At 52.8% G+C, this 11,922-nt stretch overlaps 1 protein-coding gene across 1 annotated transcript; it reads left to right on the top strand.

The window, feature by feature from the left end:
- Positions 1 to 4,523: 4,523 nt before the first annotated feature.
- Positions 4,524 to 11,268, top strand: UNCX (UNC homeobox). The gene is made up of 3 exons (XM_032238402.1): positions 4,524 to 4,803; positions 7,179 to 7,354; positions 10,237 to 11,268. The coding sequence occupies exons 1-3, from the start codon at positions 4,524 to 4,526 to the stop codon at positions 11,266 to 11,268; spliced, it is 1,488 nt and encodes a 495-aa protein (XP_032094293.1).
- The last annotated feature ends 654 nt before the right edge of the window (positions 11,269 to 11,922 follow it).

The following is an 11,922-nucleotide window of genomic DNA, read 5'->3' as shown; positions in this document are numbered from 1 at the left end:
GGGAGGGAGGGAGAGAGAATATGTGTGTGTGTATTTGTGTGTGTGTGAGAGAGAATATGTGTGTATGTGTGTTTTGTGTGTATGTGTGTTTTGTGTGTGTGTGAGAGAGAGAGAGAGAGAGAGAATATGTGTGTGTGTTTTGTGTGTGTGTGTGAGAGAGAGAGGAGAGTGTGTGTGAGAGAGAAAATGTGTGTGTGTGAGAGAAAAGTGTGTGTGTATGTGTATATGTGTGTGTGTGTGTGCAGATTCATATATATATATACATATACATATACATATACATATACACATACACATACACATACACATACACATACACATACACATACACATACACATACACATACACATACACATACACATACACATACACATACACATACACATACACATACACATACACATACACACATATATATATATATATATATATATATATATATATATATATATATATATATATATAAAGTCGATTTTGAAATGTGTCCATTGAAATGCGCGGAGCTAGTTGCTACGCGGACTTGCTCTGGAGGTCAAGTGACGGACGGATTGTATGCTTCTCCATAATAATATTAATTAAACAATTTGCATGCTAATAAGGTAACAATTATCAGGGCTTCTGTTGAAAGATTCAGGTTATTACAACACGCCAGCCTGGGGCCAAAGGTCGGAGAGTGAGAGGCGAGAGAAATTTCAACTCAAATTAACATTCTGTCAGCTCCAGAAAATGGGATAAATAAAGTCGAATTAATTCATTATAATAAAAGAGAGGCAGAAGCGAGCGGGAGGGAGGGGGGGAGAGGGGAGGGGGAACACCCCCCCTTTTTTATTCGTGGGCAGGATTGATTACCGCTTTGTATTCAAACCCACGTTCCTTTGGCATTCCTCGTCCTGAAATCCGACAGAAAACGAAGGTTTTATTGCTACAGGCGAAAACCTGCTTCAGTGGCTACAGTTTACATTTAGTATTTATAGAGAAAGAAATTAAATTATGTTGAAAAGGGGAACCCTTGGCCTCTCACCCCGGAATTAGTAACCACCTATCTTTTTCTTCCCCTCCCTTGAGGTGGGCAAGGGGCGGGGCTGCGGGAATGTGCCTGCCGCCTAAATTGCATCTTATTTTATTTTATTTTATTTTATTTTATTTCATTTATTTTATTTTCTTATTTTATTTTTATTTCATTTATTTTATTTTATCATTTTATCTTATTTTATTTTATCTTATCTTTCATTTAGGGCAGAAAACCTTCGGCTCCTCGTATGATATTCAATCACAGAGGGAACCCAAGGACAATTCGGATTAGGCTTTTCGTTCCCCTCTTTGCTCCGAATTGAAGTCTGCCGGTCTGATCCGCAACAACCCCTCAAATCTGTGTCACCCTGCGCGCGCTATCCACGTAGATCCAGATTTTTTGGGGCAAAAGGTCCCGTAAAAAAATATGTTTCCGGAGAGGCGATTCGGGTTCGCTCTGAAAACTTGGAGAATGCCATAGGGACCTGAAGTTTGAAAAGAGACGGGAAGTTTTGGGGAAAAAAATAAATAAAAAGAGGAGACGGCTGCGTTGTCTTCAGCGTCCACTCTTCTTGCTATTTTAAAAGAAAACCACACTTAGAAAGCAGAAATATTCTTGTTATTATCAACCTGGAAAAGGCCCAGGCAGGTTAGGGAGAAAGAGACGCGCGTTTTAGGCACAATTTACACCTTTCCGTCACCCCATTTCCTAGCCTTTTGGCTTAGGAAAAGCACCAGATTTCGAGCGTGGACGCTTTTGAAAGGAGGACGGCAGATCCTAAACTTAGCCGGAGAGGGTGAGACCCATCCGTCGGGCTTCACCTTGAGAAAAGACCCCCCAGAAGATGGGAAGACAAAACAGCCAAGCTCTGAACGGCCAACGGCTGGGATTGGTGACCTTGGGGCGCCGCGCGCGCAGTTTATTTGGGAGAGGGAGCGAGCCCCGTTTCCTCTCTTTGTAGCGGAATTGAGGTGCGGGGAGGCTCGCTTTTTACTGGGGGAGGGAGCTGAAGCGGCTCTTTTGCGCGCGGCCGACTGGCCAGTAAGTCCCGCTGACCTCTCGGGGCGCCCGGGGGCGAGGAAAGGAAAAGGCCGGCCGCGCCATGCGCCTGGCCCAATCCTTTGCCTTGCTCCCTTCCAGAAAAGTTTCTGGCCAGGCGTCCGTCTCAAAGGGCAGGGCCCCTCGCCTTGCAGGGCTGGTCCCTAGGGGTGTGGGGGGGATGGAAGGTTAGACCTCACCTGCTGGCATTCCTCTTGTGGGCATCCACCCCCCCCCGCCCCCCCCCCCGAGAAGAAGGACTGCTAAACTTTTGCGCACGGAGTTACCTGGATCAGCAGCCGGAGACCACTCGCCCTGATGGGCGCGGGAAGACTTGGGGAGAGGGGGACCCCAAAGTTCCTGCCCTCCCTGGAATCTAGGCCGAAGGTCCCACGGCACATGCTACGCCTTCGGAGCCGCCCTGAATAAGGCTTTGGCTTCGCTTCCCAGGCTACGGCACCCAAAGCGGAGAGTCGCGCGCTCAGGGGAGGGGGTCCCCGTCAACTTTCCCCACTCCCCCAAGCCGTGGGCTTGTAAGACGGCGCTTCCTCGCCCGGAAGGGGCTCGCGGGCGGACTTGCGCCGCCAGTGCGCTTCCGCGTTTGCGGGAGCCGCTGGCTGGCTCTAGGCTGACCCGGCTACAGTGGCCACCCTCTGCCTCGTCGGACAGGGGTCAGGTTTCCGAAGGACTGGCCCCCGCCTCCCACCCAGGCTCTGCCTCGGCCCCGGTCTTCTTCGGGGTCACCCGCAGAGAGCCCTCCTCGCGCAGGGCCTGGGATCAGGCCGGCTTCCTTTTCCTCCGATCTCTTGCGGGATCTTTCTTTCGGCCCAGGGAGCTCAGCTTGGCCTACAGGCCCTGCGCTTTTCTGCTTGTGTAGTTCAGACATACCCTCCCGGTGTCCGATTCTTCTCTGGGTAAACCGTGCGTGTGTATGGGGGGGGGGGCGCTTTAAAGAGGGTTTGCGCGGGTTTGAATGCTGAGCGGTGCCTTTGGATACGCGCGGGGCCTTTCCACGTGGATCTCTCTAACTATATTTATGCATCTCTCTCTCACACACACACAGGCACGCACACGCGCGCGCGCGCACACACACGGAAATAAGGAGGCATGCTCTTTTGCCAAATCACCCGTTTGTTTTTTAATTAGGCACCCTCTGGCCCATTCATAATTTAGTACGTGTGTGATTTTTATTTTCTCCAGAGATGCATGAGGGAGAAACCTTTAATTATTATTTTGATTGATACGACTCGATGGTGCTGAATATATAGCTATAGCTATAGGTGGATGATAGATAGATAGATAGATAGATAGATAGATAGATAGATAGATAGATAGATAGATAGATAGATAGATAGATAATAGATAGATAATAGATAGATAGATTAGATAGATTAGATAGATAGATAGATAGACAGACAGACAGACAGACAGACAGGCACAACCCCTACCCTCTCGCACCCCTTCTTTCTGCTCCAGCTAACCCGTATTTTTTTTAGCTTTTCCAATTCGCGCCCCTTCTCTTCCTCTTCCTCTTTGCAGAGAGAGAGAGAGAGAGAGAGAGAGAGAGAGAGAGAGGGGAGGGGTTGGGGCAGAGAGAGAGAGAGGAGCCTGAGAGGAGATGAAAAGGCTTGTAGTTTTAAATTCATCGTGACAGGCCTGGAAAGAAGGGATGATGAATCTCCTATTATTGGATCAGTCTATTTGCCGCTCAACGTCTCTCTGTAATTGGAGCAACAACACTTTAAAAGGTTCAGAGGAATGGGAGCGTTTCTGGGGGAGACGGCGAGGAAGAAGACGGGCGAGGGGGAGGAGAGGGGAAGGGGGGAGGAGGAGGAGGAGAGCGGCCCTCCTTCTACCACGCAGGGAAATCTATTAGTGATTTGGGGGGGGGGAGCGGAGGGGGGGGGAGCGGGGGCCGCCAGGAACGCGGGATGCTGCGGGAGCGTTTCGGAGGTTGCCTTCTCAGCCTCTGAAGTTCTTCCCGGATCCTCTCTGGGCGCGACCCCCCTTCCCCCCCCCCCGTTTTCCTCCTCCGGCTGTCCTCTGCGCCCTCCCTCCCCTCCCTCGGGGGGGCCGGAGTTCTTATCAAAGGGAGACCCCCCCCCTCCCGGCTTCTCCTTGTCTTGTTGTGACAGTTGTGATATTGTTTATTGAGGGTGGATGTCAGGTATAATTAGCAATCGATATGGAAAACGGTCGGCTTCCCCCCCCCCTCCTTCGCCCGCGCTCCCCCCCCAGCCCTCCCCGCCCGTCCGGCCCGCCTCTGACGTCACCCCCGATGCCTGCATCTTATTGGTCCCAAATTCCCCGGGCCTGAGCCTAATGATGAGGAGGCCTGCCGGTGCTAAAGTTAAAACGCCCGGGCGGCTCGGCTTGCGCCACCGCCTCGCCGCCGCCACCCCCGCGCTCCTCCGGCGGCGGTGGCGGCAGCAGCAGCAGCTGCGCTGAGCGCCCGCGGGCAACCGCTCCAGCATGGACAGCCGGCTCCTCGAGCACCCCCATGCCCAGTTCGGCGGCATGGTGGGCTTCCCCTACCCCATCGGACCCCCCCACGTCTACGAGCTGGCCGGCCATCAGCTCCAGGCCGCCGCCGCCGCCGCCGCCGCCGCCTCCGTGCCCTTCTCCATCGACGGATTACTCAACGGCTCCTGCGCCGCCGCCGCCGCCGCCGCCGCCTCGGTGGTCAACCCCAACCCGCTCCTGCCCGCCGGTTGCGGCGTCAACGGGGACGCGCAGCCCTTCAAGCTGACCGGTGAGTGGCCGCCGCCCGCTCTCGCCTCCCTGCGTGCCAAGCCGGCGGCCTAGGTCGAAGCCCGGCGTGTGTGTGTGTGTGTGTGTGTGTGTGTCCTCCTCGGAGGGTATGTGTGGGGCGAGGGGGGGGACAGGCTGGGGAGGAGGAAGAGAATGGAGGAATTGGTGGTGGGGGGTTGTTTGCAGTTGGCAGCTGCTTTTGAGGAGGGGGACAGTGGCTACGGTCCACCAACCCGGGATTTCAGCCTTTGGCTTGTCTGAACGGGAACTGGGGAGGGGGCTTAGAGAGCGGCCTTTGTTGGCCAGGCTTTGCAGTCCGGCCTACCCCCCCACCCCACCCCACCCCACGCTCCCCACGCGGCCCGGCAAAAGTTGGGCAGGGAAAAGGGGTCCATGCGGGAGGGATCGCGGCCGTGGGGTGGAGAGGAGGAGAAGAATAAGGAAGGTCCTATCCACCTGGTCCAGTCAAGATCGCTCCTCCGAGAGTCCCACGGAATCTTTTCCGCTGGAATCTGTTTTTTTGGGGGGGAGGCTTCCCTGAGCATCTTTGAAGTGTGTGTGTGGGGGGGGGAGTTGTGTGTAACGGCAGGAGATGCGTTCAGGGAGCCTTGCTAACACAATACCGACTTCAAAGGTGGGAAGGGGGGCGCTTGTTTGGAAGACCCACCACGCAGGAGGAAAGAATAGAGGCAGATATTTTAGTTCCCACGCGACCCCTCAACCGAGTGCTGGGATCTTGTCGGAGGGGGGGGAGCTCCCCTGTCTAAACAGACAACTGGGTGGGTGGGGGGGCATGGCAACGAGGCCTTTGGAGGTAAGGCAGCTTTGTAGAGACCCTTGAAAGCCTCATGGAGAAAGGTTTTTTTCAGGGGCATTATTATGTTTTTATTTAAGATTTATGCTTCAATTCGATTCGCAGCCTGGGACAGGTAAAAACAATTTAACAGTTCAGGTCCTAACCAAGAGGACCTAGGAGCTGTTAAGGTTGTTGTTGTTGTTGTTGTTGTTGTTATTATTATTATTATTACTATTATTATTATTAATCACAGATTCTGGGATTGGTAAAACGTAACAGTTCACGCCCTAACCAAGGACATAATAAGCTGTTAACTTAGGTAAACTCTAAATATATAGACAGTTCCGAGTAAGGTGTCCCCCCAATAATAATAATAATAATAATAATAATAATAATAATAATAATAATTATATACTTTATTCATTAAACATGAACTCAGCCAACTGAACATTCCAAAATGCATCACAAATACCATTGACTGGTGCTAATGCTTGATACGGGTTGCTGCCAGCGTCCTAGGGATCAACCAAGTACATTATTATTATTATTATTATTATTATTATTATTATTATTATTATTATTATTATTATTATCACAGTCAGCCAGATGTTCAGACTGGGTTTAGCATTTCTGTTGATCTATCTAGTCCTATTCAAGGATCTGGGATAGGCAGATCTGGATGTCTGATGGCGTTACACATATTATGGCAGAATCTGGCATTTTTGTCCATTTAGGATTAATTATTACTATTCTCTGAGCAACCTGCTTCGCGGGGGAGCTATCGGGAGTTCTACCCAAAGGCTCAGGAATCTTAAATCTGGAGTCGAGTGGCTTCCCTTCTTTTTTCCCCCCATGCCCGCCATCCTGCCCAGAAAACAGTCTTTGGATGCCAGACGTCTCCAAAGTCCTTTGTTAAACTTTGATGTAGGGGAAGGCGCTTTCTTGAACTTTATACCTGGGGAGGGAGGGGGGGAAAGGGCGAGGCGACGAGACACGTGCCAATTTAAAGACGCGTCCGAGACCCAACAACCGAGCTTTCAAGTGGGGGCTAATTCTAAGGAGAGGGGGAAAAAACGCCAGGGCCAAATCCCCTTTAGGAAGGCGGGCGAGCGGGGCAGCGTCTCCCCTGTTTTGTTATTCTCCATTATTCCTATTTTTTCCCCCTCCCTCCTTCCACTTCTTGGAATAATCTACTTTTAAACAGCCGCTTTTGTTTCCAAATAAAGGCGCTTTTAGGAGCCAAAGGTGGAAGCGGCCTTGAGTCGCCCTGGGCGAATAAGGCGGCAATATACATTTTCCTAAAATATAAAATAAATAAAATAAAAGGGGGGGGGAGTTAAGCGTTTAAATGTGGGGCAGATGAATTCGCCCCAGAGTTGTGTCTTTAAAACAACAACAACAACAACAACAAATGTTTCCCCCATGACTGGCCGTTTTGAAAATATTCCTGCATGGAAACGCTTCTAAGGAGATTCCTAAGGACGGCGTGTGTGTGTCTGTCTGTCTCTCTGTCTCTGTGTGTTTTTTGGTGGGGGTCCAGCTTCGTTTCCTTTAGCTCCCTTTCTGCTTTCCCTCCTCAGATTCGGTGGATCCAGACAAGGAAAGCCCCGGGTGCAAGAGACGAAGGACCCGGACCAATTTTACGGGCTGGCAGCTGGAGGAATTGGAGAAAGCGTTTAACGAAAGCCATTATCCCGACGTCTTCATGCGGGAGGCCCTCGCCCTGAGGCTGGATCTGGTGGAGTCGCGAGTGCAGGTAAAACCGGATTGCCGCTAGTCCTTTCCTCGCCGCCCAGGGCTGGGGTGGGGGTGGGGGACTTGTCCGCCGGGGCCCACCAGGCCTGCCTCTCCTCCGTCTTCGCCAACAGCCGCCGAGTCAGGGCCCTGGCCGAGGCGCTGCCGTCGCTCCAACCCCCTTCTCCAGGCCCTGCGGATTGCAACGTCCACGCCTCTTCCTTCAGAGTGGGGGCAAATTTGCAATCCTTCTGGGTTGTTTCCCCTCTTATTTCCCTCCCCCTCCCCCCCCCAAAAAAAAACCAAAGCCACTATTTGCATCAAACGAATCGGCTTTCAATCTCTGATATGATTAATGTAGCATTTTGCATTTGGGGGAGCGGGCGGCCGGATGGGAGATAGGGGCTGTAAGAATGGAGAGATAGACCCTGGAATGTTTTTAAATCCACGCTGTTGTTGGGGTTCCCCCCCCCGCCTCCCTGTGACTTCATTCTGTTCCTCGGCCCTCTCTCCTTAGTTATCCCGCACCCACCCACCCACCCGCAAACGCGTCGCCGCCTCTGCGCTGCTTTTAATACTCTATCCCACTCGAGCTTCAAAGGGGCCAATTAATTGGGTTCAAGAACCCAAGGTTTGAATTCGGAAGGCTGGCGGAGGGAGGGGTGGGCTCTCTCAATTTGGCAAAGCCCCTCCAGGATCTCCCCCCCACCCCTAAAGCCAAGAACCAAAGGGCCCTGAATGAAATACCAAACCCACAATCAGAAAGATACCTCTTATCGAGGCGATATCGCCCTGAAGGGCATCTCGCGTAGGAAGAGGCATCAAATCAAATGCGAAAAGGAAGCGAAAATCTTTCCCCAATGCTCTGCCGTTTCCCACTAGTAAGGTTTCCGAATTAATTCAAGCTGGCCTTCTCTAAAAAGGGTATTTAGGAAATACTTCTGCCCTCCCTCCCTCCCTGACTCCCTCCCTCCTTCCCTCCTTTTGACCCCTTCTGTTTCCAAATCCTTTTATCCAATCTGTTCGAGGGTTTTGACTGAAGTCAAGATCCTTGATTTCCCCTCTAATACGATAATTAGTAATTCTGCCTGACAAGGGCTGGGGGAAGCTAACACTCAGGCAGTTATTTAAAACAACAACCGCCAGGAATTGCAATCAGCTCTCAGCCCGGCCGATTTTACCTTGGGGACGGCTAAAAATCAGAATCTGAAATAAAACTGGCTATCCGGGAGACCCCCGCTCTCCTTCCCTCGCGCCCCTTTCCTTAAAAACAAAACAAAAAATTAAAATAAATAAGGCAGCAACGGTCATAATTCTCCCGGCGTTTAAATCGTCAAAAACTTATTATTTAATTGAATGATTCTTAGAATTTTTTTTTGGGGGGGGGGCCCTCCAACGTGCTTATTTTTTTTTTAAGTTTCCTCCGTTGAGGTTTGCAATGGGAACGAGCGTCGGACAGACCGAGGAGGAGGGTGGTTCTTATCGTTGTTACGAGTTAAAAATAATAATATGTGATTAAAAATAAAAACACTGAGATTTTTCAGAGGAGACTATGGGGTTGAAGAGCCAATGTTAAATCATGGATGTTCTTCTGAGATCCTTTTCTCTCTCTCCTCCCAATTTCTCTCTCTCAGAGATAGCTGGTTATCCCCCCCTCCCAGCCCCCGAGGCTAAAAATCGTGTCGCCTCCGCGTTTTCTTCCCCATCTCATTAGGTTTAAATTTTGAATTCAAACAGTGGAAGAAGACTGCTAAATATGGCCAGTTCCTCCAGGACGTCGGTTTTTGTTTTTTTCGGGGAGGGGGCGTCAAGTCTTGATCTCCGACGGGGGTCAGAGCTTTTCATTCCCCAATTCCCCCCCTCCCTCCCCCAACAAATCCTAGCCAAGAGGCGGCGGCGGCGGCCTTGGAACTGCGGAGAAAACGCCGCGTGGGCTGAATCCCCGCCACCGCCTGGCGAAACCCCAGCGAGATACGCCCCTACAGAGGGGACCTCTTCTCCTCCTAGGTTTTCTTCCACGCCTTCCTAAATTTGTTAGGGGGTCCCCAAAATCTTGGGCTGCTGTGGTGAAAACCCCCCGCCTCCTCCCAGCTATTTGCGCCCCAAAAGAGAAGGTGGGTTGCGTGCGGATTTCTCTTACTATAAAGTTCACAATTTTTTTCCCCTTCCGCGCAATTTCTGCTTCTCTCTCCCGCTTGTGGCAGCGACCTTTCGTTATGTTTTTAAAAAAACTAAGATATCCCCCCTTCCCCACCCCCAGCCGTTGTAGAAATAGAGGACGCATAGGATCGCCCAGCAGGCCCCAAATCTTTCTTTTGGGGAATGCAAAGGAAAGGAAGCTGGCCAAAGATGCGGCTATCTGGAAAGCAGTGGGGAAAGGGCATTGGGGGGGGGGCGTAATGCGTGGAGAATCAGAAGCTCGGTTCCCCAAAAATTGCCCCCCATCCTCGTGGACGGGGAAGAAAGAGCCAGGGGAGCGGTGGGGGGGGAAAGAATCCCTGATCTTTTGATCCGGATCGCCAGACTTTCTCCTCTTGGAGGGGGCGCTTCCAACGCCCTACACTTTTCAACTCCTCTCCTTCCCTCCACAGCCTTCCGCCAGCCTTTCCGGCCTGTGGGGTAGAAGCCCCCCGTCTCTTAAAAAAAAAACCCTCCCAAGACCCCCTTCCCTTGCTTTCTCCCGAATATCAGTCAAAAGGCGGCGCGCAGACCGCCACATACACCAAATAGTAATTCCCCGTTTTTTAGTGCTTCTCCTGCAGCCCCATAACCACCGAGGCCCACGTGAGGAGGGCCCGAGCCGGGTTTCCCCCCACCCTCTACTCACTCTCGGCCTCCAGGTGGGGCGTGGGGGGGAGAGGGAGCTCGGCTGTTAACAGCTTCTCCTTCTCCTCCGCTGTGCAGGTCTGGTTCCAAAACCGCCGGGCCAAGTGGCGCAAGAAAGAGAACACGAAAAAGGGCCCCGGCCGGCCGGCCCATAACTCCCACCCCACCACCTGCAGCGGGGAGCCCATGGATCCCGAGGAGATCGCGCGCAAGGAGCTGGAGAAGATGGAGAAGAAGAAGCGCAAACACGAGAAGAAACTGCTGAAAGGCCAGGCTCGCGGCCTCCACTCGCCCAGCGGCCTCTCGGTCAACAGCAGCACGCAGAGCTCCGACAGCGACGGCGGGGGAGGCGGCGGCGGCGGCGGCGGCCTCTCCCCGGACCCGCCCGACGGCTGCAAGACGCCTTCCAGCAGCGGCCACCACGCGCCCTTGAGCGGCGGTTGCGACCCAGCCGCCGCCTCGGCTTTCTACCCGAGCCGCTGCGCCGCCAAGGACCACCCGGGGGGCCCGTCAGGATCGGAGTGCGCGGGGCCCCCCGCCCTGCCCGGCGGCTACCCCAAACTCAACCCCTTCAGCGTGGAAAGCCTTTTGTCGGACTCGCCGCCTCGGCGGAAAGCGGCGCTGGACTTCTCGCCCGCGCTGGCCCCCTGCGGCCCGTCGGCCCGCACCCTCATCGGCAAGGGCCACTTCTTGCTCTACCCCATTACGCAGCCGCTGGGCTTCATCGTGCCCCAGGCCGCCCTGAAGAGTAACCCGGCCCAGGAGGCGCCCCAGAGAGGCTCCCCGCTCCCCGCCGCCAACCCCAGCCCGGACCCTGCGCCCCCCAAGAGCAGCAGCACCGCCGCCATCTCCACGCCGGGGGGCGAGGGCGTCAGGAAGGTCCTGGCCTCGCCGTTGGCCGCCCCTTGCTCCTCGGCCGCCTCCCCCGCGCCCTACGGCCTCGACTCGGCTTCCCAGGGGGAGGGGACCAGCGGCGGCCCGTCGGCGGCCCCCAAGTCGCCCCCCAGGGAGGCCGCCCGCGCCAAAGGCAACGCGGATTGCCGCTCGACGGAGAGAGACTGTGCCACGGAGACCAACTGTTTAGACTGTGAGGAGGTGGATATGGACTAGAAGGGGGGGGCGGGGGCGGGAGGGGCCAGATCAGCATCTTTATCTGCTAGATTCCTTCGTGGGTGGGGGTGGGGAGCAAAAGGATCAGTCGAAACTTCTCACATTCCCAAAGTTTTTTCCCCACTCCTAGATTCTGTCCATCCCTCGGTTCTCGCGACCTCTATTTTTTCCCATTCTCCTTGCCTCCCTCCCCCTCCCCCCCAAAAAAACTTTCCCAAGTTCGAACTTTGCCCTCTTGAAATCAGGTGACCGTTTTTTTTATTTTTTTACTTTTAAAAAAGGGGGAGTTTTTTTTAAAAAAATTTAAAATTTCATTTTATTCTCTTGGGTTTTCCTTCCCAAAAGAAGCTCCGGGAAGCGGGAGAAGGGAGAGGGGGGGGGGGTCTTTGCCCGAAGCTGGACTTGACCTGAATGCAAACTGTTTTTTTTAAAAAAAAAAAAACCAACCCCTCAACCAACCAGACACAACAGCGACTCCTCAAACCTTGTAAATGGCAAAAAATGTTTAAAGATATTTATATATGTAAAAAAAAAGAGAAAAAAAATAACACACTTTTTTTTTGATAAATAAAAATCTGTTTAAAAATCAGATCTGGCATTTTCTTCGTCTTCCCTTAAAAAAAAGAAAAAGAAAAATAAGAACCCCCCCCCCCC

Source organism: Thamnophis elegans, unplaced genomic scaffold (genome assembly GCF_009769535.1).
Source record: "Thamnophis elegans isolate rThaEle1 unplaced genomic scaffold, rThaEle1.pri scaffold_155_arrow_ctg1, whole genome shotgun sequence".
NCBI lineage: Eukaryota > Metazoa > Chordata > Lepidosauria > Squamata > Colubridae > Thamnophis > Thamnophis elegans.
This window is presented reverse-complemented; position numbering and strand designations above follow the sequence as displayed.

What these genes read in the sequence shown, in the direction of transcription:
- UNCX (XM_032238402.1), top strand. Translation starts at nt 4,524, where the DNA reads ATGGACAGCCGGCTCCTCGAGCACCCCCATGCCCAGTTCGGCGGCATG. An exon ending in GCAGCCCTTCAAGCTGACCG is followed by an intron (nt 4,804 to 7,178) that starts GTGAGTGGCCGC and finishes TTCCCTCCTCAG; the next exon opens with ATTCGGTGGATCCAGACAAG. An exon ending in TGGTGGAGTCGCGAGTGCAG is followed by an intron (nt 7,355 to 10,236) that starts GTAAAACCGGAT and finishes TCCGCTGTGCAG; the next exon opens with GTCTGGTTCCAAAACCGCCG.